Source organism: Mirounga leonina, unplaced genomic scaffold (assembly GCF_011800145.1).
Source record: "Mirounga leonina isolate KUSES-001 unplaced genomic scaffold, KU_Mleo_1.0 Mir_165, whole genome shotgun sequence".
In the NCBI taxonomy this organism is placed as follows: Eukaryota; Metazoa; Chordata; class Mammalia; order Carnivora; family Phocidae; genus Mirounga; species Mirounga leonina.
Genome location: NW_023270415.1, coordinates 48,035,076 through 48,055,957, shown reverse-complemented (window position 1 = coordinate 48,055,957; position 20,882 = coordinate 48,035,076). Strand labels below are relative to the sequence as shown.

At 38.5% G+C, this 20,882-nt stretch overlaps 1 protein-coding gene across 3 annotated transcripts in view; it reads left to right on the top strand.

The window, feature by feature from the left end:
• The window catches only part of RRM2B (ribonucleotide reductase regulatory TP53 inducible subunit M2B), a 55,940-nt gene that overhangs the window by 23,118 nt on the left and 11,940 nt on the right, over positions 1-20,882 (top strand). For 2 of the 3 annotated variants that reach the window (XM_035011663.1, XM_035011664.1), the window contains 3 exons: positions 3,407-3,511; positions 5,248-5,361; positions 12,160-14,989. In XM_035011663.1, coding sequence (XP_034867554.1) covers positions 3,407-3,511; positions 5,248-5,361; positions 12,160-12,312 — 372 coding nt within the window. In that variant the 3' untranslated portion in view covers positions 12,313-14,989. Of the gene's footprint in view, positions 1-3,406; positions 3,512-5,247; positions 5,362-12,159; positions 14,990-20,882 lie in introns of those variants that run through there. The other variant, XM_035011665.1, reaches the window with a different exon arrangement.

Below are 20,882 nucleotides of genomic sequence, written 5' to 3'. Positions count from 1 at the left end.
AACAGGGGGAGTGGGAGAGGGAGAAGCAGGCTTCCCGAGGAGCAGGGAGCCCAATACAGGGCTCGATCCCAGGACCCTGGGATCATGACCTGAGCCGAAGGCAGACACTTAACGACTGAGCCACCCAGGCGCCCCCTGCCTTTCAGTTTCTAATAATTTTTATCATAAATGTCGTATGTGGTGATTATAGAGAATTAAGAGAATAAAATCACTCAATCTTAACTTTTAGTTAAGCACTTTTAGTATTTCATTGTATTTCTTTTTAGACAGTTTTTTACATTTAAACCTATGTAGATATATATGAACATCATAATTTTATAATTTGAAATATTCTTTTTTCATATTTTTGTGAGCTGAGTTTTTTTAACAGAACATTGTGAGCATTTTTCTATGAAATCAAGCATTTTTTGGAAAGAGTAGTTTTTAAAAAAAGTAGTTTTGTTAGATATATAATATTCTAATGAAACAATGTATCACTTATTTGACTATTCTAAACTTGGAAATTTAGGGTTTTTTCCAGGTTTTTTGTTTATTCCTTTTGCTATAATGTAAAATGAATATCTTTTGTGTATAAGAGTTATCCCAATTTCATATTATTTTCCTTAGCTAGATTGCCTAGAAGTAGAATTACTATGTTATTAGGTATGAACATTTTGAAGGTTATTCATACTAGTTTGCAGATTTCTTCCCAGAAATTTGATAGAAAGCCCCACCCAGCAACATATGAACATGTCTTTTCTTACCATAACCTCACCAGAATTTGGATTTATGTTTTAAATATTTGACAAAGTTGATAGGGGTAAATGGTTTCTCATTGTTGGTTTTATTTGCATTCATTTGATTACTACTTAGAGTAAACTTTTTTTCATAATGGCATTAGCCATTTGTATCTTTTTCTGTATTTACCTATGCTTGTCTCTTGCCTCTGTTTCTGTTGATATATATTCCTAGTGCATAGTGACTGATAGGGCTCTTTCAATAAGTGTTTATTTATTGAATTTGTTATATTTATTGTATGAATATAATATAAAATATTTTTGTCATATTTTTGCAAATATTTTCCCAGTTTGTCCTTTGCTTTTTTTTTAAATTTTATTTATTTATTTGACAGAGAGAGACACAACGAGAGAGGGAACCCAAGCAGGGGGTGGGGGAGAGGGAGAAACAGGCTTCCCATGGAGCAGGGAGCCCGAAGCAGGGCTCGATCCCAGGACCCTGGGATCATGACCTGAGCCAAAGGCAGACACTTAACGACTGAGCCACCCAGGCACCCCAGTCTTTTGCTTTTTAATTTTATTTTTTCTTGTAACATACAAAAACCTGAAATTAATGTGATCAGCTTTCAGAGATTAGTTAAGTAATCACACCTATTTTCCTCTGGACTTTATAACATCTAGCTCTGTAATATAATTGGACTTTGTTTAGTGTAAGTATAGAATTTAATATAAATGTAGTATAGGTTAAGTGAGAATTTTATTTTATTTCATACACTCAGGAAATTTTTCTAGTTCTCTTTGTTAAGTAATCCATCCTTCTCCATTGACTTGTGATGTCTTCTTTATTATATATTAAGGTTTTTAAACGTACTGAAATCTGGGGGCTATTTTTTTTCTTTTCATTAACCTATATGTCAAATTTGTGCCAAACATTTTTTTTAAGGAGGGGGAGGGGCAGAGGGAGAGGCAGAGAGAATCTCAATCAGGCTCCATGCCCGGCACAGAGCCTGACGCATGGCTTGATCTCACAACCCTGAGATCATGACTTGAGCCAAAATCAAGAGTGGGACGCTTAACCAAGTGAGCCACCCAGGTGCCCCCAAACACTTTTAATTATTGTAGTTTTTTATGTTTTGATAACTAGTAGTATATATCTCATAACTTTCCCATTAAAACTGTTTTTACAAGATTCTGTCCATTTATACTTCCAGATTGACTTTTTAATTGAAATACATTTGACATATAATATGCAAATTTAAGATATATAACATGTTAATTTTCTACATTTATATATTGTGATGTGATTGTTGATTTTGTTTTATATTATAGCGATAATTGGCACCTCTATGACGTTACTTAATTATCCTATTATCCTTTCTTTTTAGTTGTTCAAATAATTAAGTTCTAGTCTCCGATTCTTTTAACTAAAAACAATCCTATTGAGATTTTGATTGGAATTGCTTTAAACCTCAAAATTAATTTTATTCACTTATTGATTTAACAATATGAGTGCCTACCTTTGATTTACTCATCTCTGTAATAGGTAGCTAGCTGTCAGTCCTAATCAACACTTTCTTTAACAGCTTTCACGGTTTATTTGATATTCAGCCTTTGGTAATTTGAAGTGTCCTCTTGAGTCCAGTCTGGGAAAAATGTTTGCCTAACAAATCTTCTAAAGATTATCTGTTCAGAGAGGTTTTTTTCTGATGGTTTCTTCTGGGAACGATAACCAGGAAAATAATCCTTGGAATACAACCGTTGATTTGAGTCTTATCTTTCATTTGTCTTTGGCTTTTGTTGATTTATTTAGAAAAACCCAAGCTTACACTGATTTGTAATCCTTTAAGGTGCACATTCCTTCATCCTCCTTATCCCTTGGTGGCTTACAAAATTATTTCTTTTTCTTTGTAGTTTAGAAATGTTCATTGATTCTGCCCAGCTTAATTTTGTTTGGCACTGCATCATCTCTGGCCTCTTTCTTTTTTTGTCTTGACTTTTTGCAATTATTTCTGTTGTTTTCAGCTTTATGCCACCTGTTCTGTGTTTTGGAATCCTGATTATTGTAGGTTGGATCTCCTTGCTCTGTTCTCTATTTAAAGCTCTATGCCATTTCTTGCATTTGCATAACCATTCTGTTCTCAAGGTACTTCACGAGTTTATTTTCTTCTTTGGTTATCTACAGTGTCATTTCTGCTGTGTACAGCTTCAGATAGCATTCTTAATTCTTTCCGTCTTCACTGCACTGAATTTATTTTTATCTTGAGCCATTCTCATTTAATATAAATGTTGTCTCTTTGAAATCTGAGTTTCACCCTTTCTTTACACACTTATTGTTTTCGATCATTTCTTAATTTTTTTAGACATTAGAAATGAAAGAATTTTCATTTCAGCCCTTGCCTTGTTTTCCTTTCCAAAATGATTTTGGTTGCAGATTTGTTGTTAATAATTCATCTTTCATGTTGACAAATTAAGACTTGCTGGCACTGGAAAATTTTCATGATAGGTTATTATAATTGGCATTTTAATAAGATTTGAGGGAAAGTAGTTCCTGGTACCATGACTCCCTCTTCTAGCTTCCAGAAATTCTGTGTTGCATTCCTAGAACCTACTTTCTATGATGCCTGACACATGACAGTGTGAAAATAGGTGATTAAACATTCTTTGACAATGGTATTTTTCTTCTATTTTAGGGGCTTCACTGTGACTTTGCTTGCCTGATGTTTCAATACTTAGTAAATAAGCCTTCAGAAGAAAGGGTCAGGGAGATCATTGTTAATGCTGTTGAAATTGAGCAGGTAAGCAGGGAAGCTTGTATGATTAGCATATTCTCTTTTTTCTCTGATGTTTGTACCATTATTGTATTGGGTTGACTCAGGAAATTGCCACTTATAGGTCAAAGCAAATATCCGCAAGTATATAGTCAACCTGACAGTACCAAAAGATGATGCATTTCAATTATTATGTCAGTTTATAATTTGGTTTGTAAGTAAATGTTATATGTTAAAGTTTTATGTATACGAAAATCTATTTCAGGACTGTTTTTTTCTGTTTCGATCTGTCACATTCTATGCCATAGCAAACTATTTGAATTACTTAAGGTTTAATTTTTTTTTTTTTAGATTTTCAGCTATTGAAGGGCAGTGACGGTTTCTTGTTTGTTTTGTATTTTCAAAACCGAGCAAGGTATCTAGCTTGAAGCGTGAACTAAATGTTTATAGAATTAGTAAATCAATGAATTAGCGAATAGTAAAACTTAATATGTAGAATGTAAAAATCTCTAACTACAAAGACCTAGATGTTCCACTTGGGATGTTTTTTTTATCATTTGAAGGAACTAGTTCAAAAGTAAAATTTAAAAAAATTTTTTATTATGTTCAGTTAGCCAACATATAGTACATCATTAGTTTTTGATGTAGTGTTCAACGATTCATTAGTTGCTTATAACACCCAGTGCTCATCACAACACGTGCCCTCCTTAATGCCCATCACCCAGTTACCCCATTACCCCCACCCCCATCCCCACCCCTTCTGTAACCCTCAGTTTGTTTCCTGGAGTCCAGAGTCTCTCATGGTTTGTCTCCCTCTCTGATTTCTTCACAATTTTCCCTCCCTTCCCCTGTGGTCCTCCATGCTATTCCTTATGTTCCACATATGAGTGAAATCATATGATAATTGTCTTTCTCTGCTTGACTTATTTAGTAAAAAATAAATTCTCTAAACTCTTTTTTAAAAAAATACTGTATAGTTCAACAGCTGTGGTTTTCATATTGGGAAGGAGAAAATGCATAAAATGCATTTTGGTATTTTTAATCATTTTGAGAATTAAATTGAAATGGTTAATGTTTTTATTTTAATTTTTTTTATTTTTAAAAGTGGGGAAGAGGGGCAGAGGGAGAAGCAGACTCCCCACTGAGCAGGGAGCCCGATGCGGGACTCGATTTGGGACTTGATCCCAGGATCCTGAGATCATGACCTGAGCTGAAGGCAGACGCTTAACCGACTGAGCCACCCAGGCACCCTAATGTTTTTATTTTTCTCCTATTAACACTTTACCACTGTCTTTCAATATAGATGGAGTTCAATTTATCTCCCAACCCCCACATCCATTTTTATTTTTTTCTCATTTTCTTTGTTAAGTGTGTTTCTGTCTTTCCCAATTCCCTTCCATAATCATGTTCCCCACAGTGATCATCTTTGGTGAATCTTTTTCCAGATATTTCAGAACAAAGTATCTCATTTTTTTTTTTTTTTTTGATGGAGAACGCCTTAGGGTCCCATAATGCTACTGTGTAAAATACCAGTAGTTTGATAGTTTCAATTTGCTTAGGCTATTTGGGAATGTGAAATACTGTGAATAGTAATACCCCAAACATTTTTAAACAAGTGGACATTGCCATGTTGAAAGAATTTACCCTAGTATACTTTCCTCAGGGACTTAGAAGATTAAAAAACTAAAATCCTGTTTTTATTTGGAAAATATGTATTTATTTTTCTATCTCTGTATTTTATTCTGTTTTTGTTCATATCTCAGGAGTTTTTAACAGAAGCCTTGCCAGTTGGCCTCATTGGAATGAATTGTGTTTTGATGAAACAGTATATTGAGTTTGTAGCTGACAGATTACTTGTGGAACTTGGATTCTCAAAGGTAAGGTATTTAAAAATGTATTATTACTACTAGCTAAAATGTTATGGCAAGTAAGACCACTAAAATACTATATTTCATTGAAAGCATTTGTTACATACCAGTTTACTTTTAAAATGTCTGTGACAGCCTTGTTTTGCATGATCAAATTGGTCTTGTGAAACCCTTTGAAACTTGGAATTCATAACAGAAGTAGGAGGCTGATAAATCTTAGAATTAATAAGCTCAATAAATTACTTTAAATAATTATAGGTATTTAATAAGATTATCTTTAAATAAATTGGATTTATTATGCATATATATATATGTTTACCCTCATAAATCCCCATGGGTCTATGTTGTTGTAATTTTTATGTTAATATTTTTTAAAGGATTTATTTATTTATTTTAGAGAGGGGGAGAGAGAGAGAGAGTTCAAGTGGGGGGAAGGGCAGAGAAAGAGGGAGAGAGAGAGCATCCTCAAGCAGACTCCCTGCTGAGTGTGGAGGCTGCCATGGGGCTCAATCCCAGGACCCTGAGATCATGACCTGAGCTGAAATCAGGAGTCTGCCTCTTAATTGACTGAGCCATCCAGGCACCCCATATTAGTATTTCTTTTAAGGCCTGTTTATCTTTTATTTGTTTAGTGAGATTAGTCTATGAGAAATTAATATTTTTATTTTTTTATATTTTAAAAAGATTTATTTATTTATTTGAGAGAGAGAGAGCTTGGTGGGGAGAGGCAGAGGGAGAGGGAAAGAATCTTAAGCAGACTCCAGGCTGAGCGGGGAGCCCCACACAGGCTCCATCTCATGACCCTGAGATCATAACCTGAGCTAAAACTAAGAGTCAGATGCTTAACTGACTGAGCAACCTGGGCACCCCTGAACTTTTAAATATGAATAATTATTAGGAAGACATTAACTGTCATAATTTGACCCTTTGAACTCAGTTGTCTTTTAAGTTATTTTTCATTTTGTTTGTCAGAGATAATATACCTGAATTTCATAAAGAGGTATGCTCACATAACAGATGGAGGTTGCTGCCAGTCTACCTGGGTTCCAATCCTGGTTCTGCCACCTTCTTGTTACATGATCTTAAGCAAGTTGCTTAACCTCTTATCCCCATTTCCTCATCCATAAGAGGGAGATGATAATAATAATACTTACCACAAAGGATTGTTGATGAGTTGGTATACTTAAAGCACTTCAAATAGTATCAGACATACAGTAAATTCACACTAAGTGGTCATGTTGTATTCACCATGTTGTATTCTATAATTGGAACATTCATAGAACTTTGCTATGTACTGGGCGCCTGGGTGGCTCAGTTTGTTGAGCGACTGCCTTCGGCTCAGGTCATGATCCTGGAGTCCTGGGATCGAGTCCCGCATCGGGCTCCCTGCTCGGCAGGGAGTCTGCTTCTCCCTCTGACCCTCCCCCATCTCATGTGCTCTCTGTCTCTCATTCTCTCTCTCTCAAATAAATAAATAAAATCTTTAAAAAAAAAAAAAAGAACTTTGCTATGTACTATAATACAATGGTAATTAGAAATTATAGGTTTTAACTTCTTAACATGGAAATGTTAAGTTTAAATTGTATTTAATGAGAAGCCTTATGAAATCCATGATGCTGGAGTAAATCATTACCTTTCTCAGTAATGCATTTATATTTTGGTAACCACAGAAATACCATCATGGAAGAGTCAGATAGGACAAAGCTTTTTGTAAGATGAACTATATTTTACTACTTTAGTTATAAAATTCTATGTTTACTGATAGTTGGAGAAATCAAGATTATAATTGCATTAGTATGATCTCTTAAGTTTATAAACTGTATATTTTTAAAAATTGTGTTTGTTCTTAAATTATACCAATATGTTTGTTACAGGAAAATTAATTTGCTCACTTGAGCCTTAAAGTGAACTCACTGTCCTTTGACCACCATATCCTCACACTCTTACATCCATGTTCTCCTGCTTTTTAGAAAACTGTGGACTCCTGGGCCTAATTTTCCCTTTGGGAACTTGATCACTGTAGATCTGTAAAATATTCCGCCTACAGAAGAAAATCTAAACATAGTATGAAATGTCATTTTTCCACAGGCCTTCAACATATCTCAATAAATTCCAAAAAGCAGAAATTATATAGACCTTTTAGATTTTAATGCAGTAGTGCTCGCTTCGGCAGCACATATACTAGATTTTAATGCAGTAAAATTAGAAATTAACAATGAAAGATTGCCAGAAACTTCCTCTTAGAAATTGAGAAGATATCCTTTAAAATGCGATTAAAATGAAAATATAAAGTAATAGAAAATATGAACTAAATGATGATAAAGTTACTGTATATCAAAACTTGTAGAATGCAGCCAAATAGATCCTCAAAGGAAAAGTTATAGCCTGAATGTGTATGTTAAGAAAACAAGACAGTTTAAAATACATGAACTACACTTTGAACTCAAGGAACTAGAAAAAGAGCTGTTCTTATAATGACAGTTTTTGGCAAAATAAGGGATTAAATTAACAAATGGTTGTCATTTATACAGAATTCTAAGTAGGAGCCATATTAATGATGTTTTCAACTTCTTTTTTAGTTTGGGATTAGTCAACAAATATTTGAGTACTTCTGTGTGTCAAAAACAAGCCACTTAATTTATTTTTTGGTATTAGTGAAATGTAGTTGACATACAGTGTGATATTAGTTTCAGGTGTGCAACTGACTGACAATTGTATACATAACCCAGGGCTTCCCATGATAAGGATGGTTACCACTTGTCACCATACAATGTTATTACAATATTATTGGCTATATTCCCCATGCTGTACTTTTCATCTCTGGACTGACTTACTTTATAGCTGAAAGTTTGTACTTTTAATTCCCTTCACATATTTCACCCATCCTTCCCCCTCACCCTCCCTGGCTGTCACCAGTCATTCTCTGTATTTATGAGTCTGTTCTGGTTTTTTGTTTGTTCATATGTTTTGGGTTTTTGTTTTTTTTTTTTCAGATTCCACATAGAAATGAAATCATATGGTATTTCTCTTTCTCTGACTTATTCCACTTACGATAATTCCCTCTAGGTCCATCCATTTTGTCACAGATGGCAGGATCTCATTCATTTTTTTAATGATTTTATTTATTTGAGAGAGAGCACAAGTGGGCGGGGAGAAGGGCAGAGGGAGCAGGAGAAGCAGGCTTCCCGCTGAGCAGGGAGCCTGACGTGGACTCGATCCCAGGACCTGGGATCATAACCTGAGTTGAAGGTAGACACTTAACCGACTGAGCCACCCAGGAGCCCGGATCTCATTCTTTTTTATGCTGAGTAATACTTCAGTGTGTGTGTGTGTGTGTGTGTGTGTGTGTGTGTGTACATACATATTATATCTTCTTTATCTGTTCTTCTGTTGGTGGACACTTGGGATAGATTCACACATCTGCTGTTGTAAATAATGCTGCAATAAACATAGGGGTGCATATATCTTTTCAAATTTGTGTTTTTGTTTTCTTTGGGTAAATACTCAGTAGTGGAATTACTGGATCATATGGTATTTCTGTTTTTAAGTTTTCGAGGAACCTCCATATGGTTTTCCACAGTGGGCTACAACAGTTTACATTCTCCAGCTACAGTGCGTGAGGGTTCCCTTTCTCCACATCCTCACCAATGCTTGTTATTCCTTGTCATTTTTTTTTTTTAAAGATTGTATTTATTTATTTGAGAGAGAGCGAGCATGAGAGCAAGAGAGTATGAGCGGGGATCGGGGGGGCACAAGGCGGGGGAGAGACAAAGGGAGAAGGAGAAGCAGACTCCCAGTGGAGCAGGGAGCCAGGTGCGGGACTCAATCGCAGGACCCTGGGACCATGAATGACCTGAGCCAAAGGCAGACGCTTAACGACTGAGCCACCCAGGCGCCCCTACCTTTTTTTTTTTTTTTTAAGGAGTTTTATGGTTTCAGGTCTCAGTTTATTCTTGTGTTTGGTGAAGGAAAGTAATTCAATTTCATTCTTTTGCATGCAGCTGTCCAGTTTTCCCAGCACTCTTTATTGAAAAGACTATCTTTTCCTCATTGTATATTCTTGCCTCCTTTGTCACAGATTAATTGAGCATATAAACATGGGTTTATTTCCTGGCTCTCTTTCCTGTACTTTTGATCAAAGTGTCTACTTTCTGTGCCAGTATATTATTGTTTTGATTACTGTAGCTTTCTAGTATATGTTGAAATCTGAGGTTGTGATGCCTCCAGCTTTGTTTTTCTTTCTCAAGGTTGCTTTAGCTACTCAGGGCCTTTTGTGGTTCCATACAGATTTTGGGATTATTCAAGTTATGTGAAAAATATGTGCATTTAATTTAACTGTGTCTTCGTTCCCTTGTCCATGTCATGGATGATTTAAATCAGGTTTTTTGGAAGACCCCCACTTTTAAAGTCCAGTGAATCTGTAACTGTTGGTTCAGTGCTTTTTTCACTATATCGTGCTAGTTCAAATTTTCACTCCGTCTTAGCCTATCATTTCTGACAGGCAATGTCACTGAATTCTATGACTCAACCACACACAGCATATGATCTTTTGTTGAATCTATATATATGTATATGTATATATATAGTTTTTATAATATATTTTATTAAGATATTAAGCTTTTTATTAAGATATAAGTCACAGAGCATGCAATTTACCTATTAACAAATGTACAGCTCAGTGGTTTTTAGTAAATTCAGAGTTGTACAACTATCACAACAGTCTGTTTTAGAATATTTTTAGCACCCGACAAAAAGAAACTCTATACCCACTAGCAATCAGTCACTTTCCTTTCTTTCCCCCACCTCCACCTCAGCCCTAGGCACCACTAATCTAATTTCTGTCTCTTTAGATTTGCCTATTGTATATATCCCATTTCATATAAATGGAATCATACAATATATGGTCTTTTGTGGCTGGCTTCTTTCCTTAGTGTGTTTTCAGGGTTCGTTCATGCTATAGCGTGTGTCAGTACTTTATTCCTTTTTATAGCCAAATAGCATTGTATGACTATACCAAATTTATTGGTTGGTGGACATTTCAGTAGTTTTGGCTATTATGGCTATTATGAATAATGCAAATATGAACATTCACTTGTAAGTTTTTGTGTGGACAGATGTTTTCTTTCTTTTTTTTTTTTAAGATTTTATTTATTTATTTGACAGAAAGAGACACAGTGAGAGAGGGAACACATGCAGGGGGAGTGGGAGAGGGAGAAGCAGGCTTCCCACTGAGCAGGGAGCCCGATATGGGGCTCGATCCCAGGACCCTGGGATCATGACCTGAGCCGAAGGCAGACACTTAACGACTGAGCCATCCAGCGCCCCTGGACAGATGTTTTCATTTCTTTTGGATATATAACTACAAGTGAAATTCCTGGGTCATAGGGTAACTCTTTTTAATTATTAGAGGTACTGCCAGACTATTTTTCAAAGCAACGGCGCCGTTTTACATTCAGCAGCGTATGAGGGTGTCAGTTTCTCCACATCTTCACCAGCACCTGTGATCAGTCTTTTTTTTTTTTTTTTAAAGATTTTATTTATTTGAGAGAGAGAGAATGAGAGACAGAGAGCACGAGAAGGAAGAGGACAGAGGGAGAAGCAGACCCCCTGCTGAGCAGGGAGCCCGATGCGGGACTCGATCCCGGGACTCCAGGATCATGACCTGAGCCGAAGGCAGTTGCTTAACCAACTGAGCCACCCAGGCACCCGATCAGTCTTTTTTATTATAGCCATCCTAGTGGGGTGAAGTAGTATCTCATTGCAGTCTTGTTTTACATCTCACTAATGAGTAATGATTTTGAGCATCTTTTCGTGTGTTTCTTGGCCTTTGTATACCTTCTTTAGAGAAATGTCTATTTGTTCAGACCCTTTGCCCATTTTTAATTGGGTTATTTGAATATATTCTTATCTGTGGTGTTCATAATCCCTGCTGGAATACTTCTAAATTCAAAAATCCTATTTTATTGTTCCTCATGGATCACTGAAATGTTTCATGGTTTTTCATCAAGCTGTATCGCCGAGTCTGCTTCTTGAATTCAGAAGTAGTAAAAAAGCTTCTTGTTAACATATATTCCACTTTTTGTTTGGAGACATCTATGGATAGAATTTATTCTATCTTTTCTCATCATGGTTCCTTAACATCAATGTGTTAATTATCTGTTAGGAACTAAGGAGACATGTTTAGGTTCACAGTACATTATTGGTAATTCAGTATTTTGTAGAATCATGTATATGTGACTACCTAATGGTTATACCTGTGTAAAGGTCTGTAATATATAGGTGTCTTGGATCTCTCAAGCTGCAAAAACATTTTAGTTTGATTAGTATTAAATTTTTCATTTCTGCAGTAATACATGTCTTCTTTCTCTTCTTAAAATACCAGAAATGCTAGTATAGTTTCTTAAGGAGGTTAGTGGGTAATCTCAGTTGTCTTAGAATTTATCAGCCTGGGTGCCTGGGTGGCTCAGTTGGTTAAGCGACTGCCTTCGGCTCAGGTCATGATCCTGGAGTCCCGGGATCGAGTCCCACATGGGGCTCCCTGCTCAGTGAGGAGCCTGCTTCTCCCTCTGACCCTCCCCCCTCTCATGTACTCTCTCTCATTCTCACTCTCTCAAATGCATAAATAAATCTTAAAAAAAAAAAAAAAAAGAATTTATCAGCCTTGAGTGCCTCTAGGACCTTCTGGAACAATGGATCCTATAGGTGACTAGACAGGTGTTAGGAGTCCTGAGCTTGTTAGTTATCTGTTATCTTGTGGGTGTGATTAGGCTTCTTCAGAATGTCTAATGACATGTCTTTTCTTTTTAGGTTTTTCAGGCAGAAAATCCCTTTGATTTTATGGAGAACATTTCTTTAGAAGGGAAAACCAATTTCTTTGAGAAACGAGTTGCAGAGTATCAACGTTTTGCAGTCATGGCAGAAACTACAGATAATGTCTTTACCTTGGATGCAGATTTTTAAAACCCTTCCCATATATAAACCTACCACTGGTAAATAGCAGTCCGTTTTTCTTTGCTTTAAAAAAAAACAAAAACAAAAAACAAAAACTTAAAGTACCTCTTTTAGGGAATAGAAGTTTGCTCAAGAGGAAATCTAAAACCAAATTTCATTCAAGTTGGATTTATATAAATACACTCTAATTTTCCTGTTTAACAATCAGCGTGTGACTTAAATACTTTTGTCACTAAAATATAAGATGGTATTATGTAGCGGTTAAGAGCATGAGGTGAGGGGTCAGATATGATTCGACATTCTACCCTTACTACTTGTGTGATTCTTGGCAAGTCGGTTAATCTCTCTAAATCTCAGTGTGCGTATCTTTAAAATGAATGTAATAGTAGGTCCTAAATTTATCGCGTGGATATGAGGATTAAGCCACAAAATAAATGCTTAGCCAATATTAGCACCACCACTACTATTACTACTTACTAATAGTGTTAATTATGGTGGTGATGTGATAAAATGCTCCCCTGTCCTCCAAATAATTGTGATTCTAGGTCTTAAGATCTAGATTAAATCTTTGTATTTTTAATGTTTGAGGGAGAATATAAAGATTTCATTTAAAAGATTTTATAATTCTCATTAACTTGAGAATAACTTCTTTGAATTCCTCAGCATGTGGTAAAGGAAATTTAGTTCTTAGTTGCTTTGGGCAGGATACTTATGAAGTGGAATTCAGGAAGTTATCCTGGTAGTTGACCTTGTAAGTAAAATTATTCTCCTCCTTTGGAAGTCAAAATGGTCACTATTGCCAGACATAGCCCTGAAATGTTTAAAGCCCAGGTGAATTAGCTAGAATACCATTTCCCAAAGAGTATTCTAAGAGCTGTTAGCCCCTCTAGATATTTTGTGGGGGGAAAAAAGGGATTCTGTGGTCAGATGAATCTGGGAAATGTTTATCCTCCCTTCCTCTTTAGAACATACGGTCAGTACATCAACGACAGAAAAATTCTGCAGTCCATAAGCTTATTCCCCCCTGCATATCCCAGGCTTACTTAATACGAATCTGCTTTTCACCTGTTAACATCTTACCTACCTGGTATTCCTCAGAACATAGTTTGGAAAAAGTTGGCCTAGAACTATGGCCTTCAGAGGAAGGAGTTGGGGACTTAGTTAAGGAGACCTGGTGGGAATTACTGAACCATTCATGTTTGTGCCAGGCTGAGTAATGTACCTGAGACTGACCTCAGCTGTGCTTCTTTAATACTCTTGAAACTCTTTTATGCTGTTACAAGGTATAGTCCGAATAATGGAACTTTATTGCCTCCAGAACAGTAGCAGATAGACACAGGTCTCTGCAGAGGAGACTGAGTGAGGAGAGGCCAGGAACCCCTCGTAATCGTTAGGAGGAGTCAAGAGGTAGCCTGAGCTCCCAAAACAGTGTGGTTCTCCACTTCCAGCACATTTTTATAAAATTCTGCAACCTAGAATTTAGAGATTTTCACTGTGCATAAATGTTTGCTCCATTCATTTGGCAATTATCTAATTGACTTTATAAAACTGGGAGTTCTTGAGTGGGTACAAGAGGAGCAGGTCATAGCTTTGTTAGGGAGAAGGTCCAAAACTTGATATATTTCCAGCCTATGACAATGACATTTATTTGTTCAGTTTGTTCTGTGCTGCAGAGTTGGCCAGCTGTTTTTATATTTTATATCCCCTCGGGTGATCCCACAACAGCCTTTGGAGCTTGAAGAGCCGCTGATATTGACATTTTACTGATGGGGGAGAGTGAGGCTCAGAGAAGTTAAATGACTTGGCCAAGATCTGCTCATAGCACTGTCCCTACAGGAGAATTCTTTTTTCTTAGAGATTATCATCTTTCTTGTATTTAGTCCTTTACATCCATCTTGATGTGATTTTGTCTTTCCTCATTCAAGTATCATGTACTTTAATCAAGGTGTTATATAAATTATTTAACTATATTCAGGTAGTATGTTCAAAGATGTGTCTACTACTATACAAAAACTGAACATTTAAAATTGACTATCTGCAATGATATCAGAATGAAAGAAAAAAGTTTTCAGTGCATATTCCCATTGTTTTGAATCCACATCTTTCTCATAGGTAATGGCAGGTGCCTTAATATGAAGCTTATTTATAGTAGCAATAAACCTAACTGCATTGAGATGAAGAAGTTTTATTACTGAAATACTGGATTTTTAATACACTGGTTTATTACACTCGGTGTTCTAGATCCTTTTCCAGAACTCCAGGTTGCATATTTATTTATTATGTTTAGTATTTTGGTTCTTAGCTCTTAAGGAATGAAGCAATTATGGAATCTCTTTTTAACTTGCAGGTAAAGAAAAAATTCAGAGTATGTTCACAACTTTTTTTTAAACAGCACATGTATTTAGATCATTGTTACAGTAGTTAAGTTCATTATTTAGGAAAGTAAAAACTCGTAGTTCATGACAGATTGCACTTATTAAACATATTTCATTGTAGTATGTAGAATCATGATTTGGAAAGACTTGGGAAGACAGACCCAGTGCTTTCAGACAAGGCTGTTTTGTTGTTCAATTACATACAATAATAAACAATTACTTTTACATACAAGCTTACTCGAGTCCTGTCTTAGTTAACTCTCATTTTGGAACATCAAATTTTTCTGCTGCTTTTGCCATTTTATTTTTTATTCATAAAAAAGTGATTACAGTTGACCCTTGAACAACACGGAGTTAGGGACACCAACCCCCTGTGCAGATGAAAATCTACATGTAGCCTTTGACTCCCCCAAAACTTAGCTACTAATAGCCTACTGTTGACCAGAAGCCTTACCAATAACACAGTTGACAAACACATATTTTGTGTGTTATATGTATTATATACTGTATTTTACAATAAAGTAAGCTAGAGAAAAGAAAATGTTATTAAGAAAGTCATAAGGAAGAGAAAATACATTTACAGTCCTGTCCTCTGTTTATTGAAAAAAATCTGCATTTAAGTGGACTCACGCAGGTCAAACCCGTGTTGTTCAAGGGCCAACTGTATGGAGAAAACAGCAGTTTGCATATTAAAAAAAATACATTATTTGATACTCAGAATTTTGCATTTGACATTTAAATATGCTAACAGTGTCATGGAATCCCCAGATTGCATTTGTACAGATTAAGCTAAGGGCTAAATGTCACTAAGTGATAGAGAAATCTGCTCATGGGCTGCATGAAAGCCAGCTTAGTCCTATCATCAGGTATTATGTTTTTCAACTAAATTGAGTGATTTGGCAGCCATCTCAGGAACTCTTCCTCGGTGTAATCTGTATGAGTGGCACAGAAGGGAAATCTGTATATCTTTGTTTTTCCCACCCTTTAAGTAATCTCCTTTTTAGACAATTACAAATTTGCAGGAAAACTTGATATTCCTAGGGCCTTAGGAAGAAAGGATTTAAGCCTTCAAATTTGGGGCTTAATTCTGTTAAGGAAAATATAGGTGAAAATGGAAGGATAGAGAATGGCTGTTTTGTTTGTTTGATTTTTTTTGTACAGAGAAAAATGTAACAATTCAGGCTTTCTAAGTTCACAAGATTGTTAACTTATGCATTTGACTCTTTTATAAAGATGTCTTGATATTTCCAAATGTATGGTAATTTAGCAGTTATTTGGAATCTACTGTGTATATAGAGAGCTTTATCAGGTGTGGTGTACCTAAGTCTTTTTGCTAAAATACATTAGGGTCAATCAAGCCAATCCTGCCTATTTAGAATTTGGGTTGGTTTTTTTTGTTTGTTTTCCAAAGAAATAAGTTGTTATTTTTTTGGTTTAGTGTGTTGAAATAAACTATATCATAGCTACATCATTTTGTGTTTCTCCTTTTTGAGTAAGAGTGTTTTGTATAAGTGCAGGGGCTACCCTACTCGAGGAATGTATATTCTATTTGTGTATACGATAAATACATATTGGTATTACTTTGTTCAGCTCTACCCCCCCACACACACACTGTTCTTTGACATAAGCGGGATCCCCCAGTCCTCTCCCTCATCTACCTTCACCCGATCCATGAAACTTTCTTCATGTCTTTTTATATCCAGCTGAGATGCCACAATCCGTCATCTGACTAGTACTAACATTCTTTACCAGTACTCTGAACTCTGTTCCTCATCTGCATTTCTACCATTCATAGAAAAATCAAGGAAATTTCCCCACCCTGTTACAAACATCACAGTTTTTCCATATTTGCCCTTTAGCAACCAAATGCTGCTAGAGAAAAAGGCATATAAGACAAATTGGATCTGTTTACTATAAATCCATGGTTACCTACTGTCTTAGTCCACTGGGGCTGCTATTAAAAACTACCATAGCCTGGGTGGCTGAAACAAGGCATTTATTTCTCATAGTTCTGGAGGCTGGGAAGTCCACGATCCAGGTGCTGACAGATTCAATGTCCCGTGAGCCTTGCTTCCTGGTTCATAGACTGCTGTCTACCCACTATGTCCTCACATGTAGGGAGGTTGGGGAACTCCCTGAGGTCTCTTTTGTAAGGGCACTAATCCCGGGGCTCCTGGGTGACTCAGTTAAGGGTGACTTGGGCTCAGGTCATGATCCCAGGGTCCTGGGATCGAGCCCCGTGTCATCAGGCTCCCTGCTCAGCAGGGAGTCTGCTTCTCCCTCTGCCCCTCTCCCCTACTCGTCCTCACTCGCTCTCAAATAAATAAATAAATAAATAAAATCTGATAAGGGCACTAATCCCTCATGATCCAATCCCATCCCGCAGGCCCCACCTCCAAACATGATCACACTGGGGATAGGTTTTAACATGAATCTGGGCGGGACCCAAGCATTCAGTTTATAGCACCCCCCTCTGCACTGATAACCCTAGTACAATTTCCCGGTAAACTTGTTCTCCATTCTCCACCATTTCTTTCCCACACTGTCTCCATCTTCCGCTACTACCCTCACTCCCCAAGAAGGTGCATTTATCATCTGTTCTTCCTTTCGAACTGTGGCCCCACAAGAGATTCTCAGCAGAAAAATGTGACCACTAGAGGAGTCCTAAGTCTAGAACCTAAGAAGCTGGCGGTGGAATGCAATACACAAACGTCTATGCATGACTTCTGTCCTGTGAAGTCATTGCACTCAGAGTGACTCAGGACAGGATCTGCTTTGCCGGCCCTTCTTCTGGGAATTGGAGCCACTTATCTGTGGAAGTTGCTGCTCTGCCTCCCGCCCCATGGCTCTTGCAGGGCTGCCAACACCAGTATACACGCCATCCGTCTGGGCCCGTGGGAGGGCATGGGACCCAGGCAGGGGGCCAGGCCCTTGCCTACGTTGTTTCTAAAGGAAACTAAAGGAAGAGCATCACTTTTATTCTAATGACAAAGCTCGAGCAAATATCCGAGTTCCACTCCCCCCAAGGTCTGACCATATTCCTATTCTGGGCAGCTTTTCATTATCAAGGTCATAAATGCCTACTTTTGGCCTAAAATAGTTAAAATGTCCTGATTTGCATCCAAAAGGACCCTCGCTAAAACAAAAGTCGGCTCCTGGATACAAAAAGTGATTGGAAAGAACCAGGGTGTTCAGGTGTGTATCAAAGAGCGGGGAGCCCCGAGTTTGCTCCTGGGGTGGACCCTGAGAGCCAGGCAAAGTCTTCAGTGAAACTCAAGTGCTGTTTAGAGGGCGGGGTGAAGAGTAGGAGAGGGGCGTATGGCTGAGATGTGAGTCTTAGAAGAGCAGCGTTGTTACACGTGAATGGGGTGTCCCTGGTCTGCATGGTCATCCAGCAATAAGGAAAAGAGCTGTCCTTGTTTTATGTGACCTTTCTCGGTGCCTCGTGCATCTGGGCTTTCTGCACTCTGTGTAGGCTCTCACAACCACGTCTGCTCTGTTCATTTCATTTCTCTAGGTTAGCGTGGGGCCACACCATAGGAAACAAGAGCACCTTCCAGTTTGCCTGAGGAAGGGTCAAGGGTCAAGGTCAAGTTCTTGATAGTCTCTCATTGTTAATGATAGTGTCCAAATTCTGCAAGGAAAATTTGATGCCCAGTAAAATAATAAGTATTTGTACATACTTCAGTGCTTATAAGGTGATCTTGCAACATTGTTATTCTAACCACTTCATTGATCCACTCATTTTATGAGGAATTGCTATGTCCCAATAATATTACTGATAAAGGACCAGAGGCTCAGAAAAGCTAAGTTACTTGCCCAAGGCCAGGCAACTAATAAAAGAGGCAGGTGTTATGGCTTTAAATCTCATCATCTTGGGGTGCCTGGGTGGCTCAGTCGTTGGGCGTCTGCCTTCGGCTCGGGTCATGATTCCGGGTCCTGGGGTCGAGCCCCACGTCGGGCTCCCTGCTCCACAGGAGGCCTGCTTCTCCCTCTCCCACTCCCCCTGCTTGTGTTCCATCTCTCACTATCTCTCTCTGTCAAATAAATAAAATCTTAAAAAAAAAAAAATCCCATCATCTTTTCACTGAGTGCACCCAAATTTCTACTCCTACTGCTGGTGGTATTCAAGAAGATTTTTCACAGGATGTGATCCCCTTGACCTCGATTCTCTCCCTAACCCACTCCATCGGCAGGTGTCAACTTAGAGCTTCATGTGTCCTCCCCCAGAGCTTACTGGGAATTGTGTTTAAGCATCACGTCATGGAGGGGGGCAGAGAGGGCTGACCTGCTGTGGCGATATTGTTTGAAGACATCAGAGCTGCAAGGGCCATTGATATTTATTTTCTAATCATATTTGGGAAATATATCTTCAAAAATATTGCTTGAAGTAAAAAGTAATGTAACTTTAATAGATAAAGCAATAGTACGGCTAGAACTCAGAAGGACATAACCTGGCAGTGGTTGTGTTGGACAGTGTTGGAAACCTTACACCGCGTCTCTACTGCCTACAATGTTAAGAGCTGTCCAGGTGAGAGCTTCCCAAGCAGTCCTTCTCAGAACTCAGATTGTAACGTGGTAGCACATAAAGATATACTTGCTTCAATTTGTTTACATTTCAGACGCTAGGGCAGCACCTGCCTCTCATTCCCAACCATCTGTTGGTTTGGGACTCTAGGTTTAGAGCCCCCAAATCTCAGAGGACTCGCACTGTCCTTCATGCGGCTCTCTCAAAGTGAGTCGAACCCACTGACGGCAACATCCAGATAAAATCAACCTTTACGTTTCTGAGAAAATGTATTCCAGACACATCTCCTGTGTGTGCTATAGTTGTCCTTATCTTCAGGGACTCAGCTTCATCGATGGGCCACAGAGGTTGATGCAGACGATTTTTCCCTTCCCAGATTTTTTCTCTGCGCCTGCCTTTTTTTACTGGCTAGTCCCTGCTCATCCTCTGGGAAAGTCTTTCTCTGTGTGCTCATGGCTCTCTATATCTGGCACACGATGTATTAACATTTAGTTGAGCCCCCTTCAGGTGAGAACAGCACTCTTTTTTTTTTTTTTTAAGATTTTATGTATTTATTTGAGAGAGAGAGAATGAGAGACAGAGAGCAGGAGAGGGAGGAGGGTCAGAGGGAGGAGAAGCAGACTCCCCGGCGAGCAGGGAGCCTGATGCGGGACTCGTCCCGGGACTCCAGGATCATGACCTGAGCTGAAGGCAGAAGCTTAACCATCTGAGCCACCCAGGCGCCCAAAGAACAGCACTCTTTACATTTCTATCGTCCGTGTGGTATGCAGCAGTTTCTCAGTATTTCCTCCATGAATGAATGAATGAATAACAGTCACAACTAGTTGAATCGTGAAACCTGAATCATGTAATCAGCATAAGCTGGTAGCTAGAAACCATCATTTACAGAGCACACGTGCCCCCTATGCTTCCCACAGATTATGTCATTTAATGCTCTGAATCCTATTGGGAAGGTATTTTTTCCTCCTTCCCTCCACAGATATTTACTGAGTGTATCCTAAGTGCCAGACACTGTGCTAGGTGCTGGTGATCAATCCATGGAAAAACAGACATGAGTCTGCCTCATGGAGCATAGTGGGGTAGACACATAATAAGCAAAGAAAACGTTATCGCCTCTATTGTCAAGGTGACTTTCAGACAGGGCTCACTCCTTATCGACTCCTTGCTTAAAGTGGTACAGATAAAGCCAGAATTCTGTGCCAGGTCTGCCCGATACCAGAGGTCATGCTTTCCCTAGAATCTCCAGATCAAAACATCACTGCAGCTCTGATGCGCACAGAGTCCCAGGTCCCAGGCGTGGTGGGTCCCAAGCCACCTCAAAGGGCTGTGTGGCCTGAGGTGAGAGTCAGCTGCTGCAGGTGCTGCTCAGGCTCCAGGGGAGAGAAGCCAGTGGAGGCCAAGGTCAGACATGGCCGCATCCCACTGGCAGCTGGCAGACAGCCCTGTTGCAATAGTGTGGGATTCGGTGGGCAGGGCTGACGGGAATTCAGCAAAGCTTCAGGATCTTGCTAGCGGCTACCCATGTAAAGCTCAGAGTTGCCAGCCCCCATGGATCCAGCCCTGCCCCCATGGATCTGGCCTTGCCCCCATGGATCTGGCCTTGCCCCCATGGATCCAGCCCTGCCCCCATGGATCCAGCCCCCATGGATCTGGCCCTGCCCCCATGGATCCAGCCC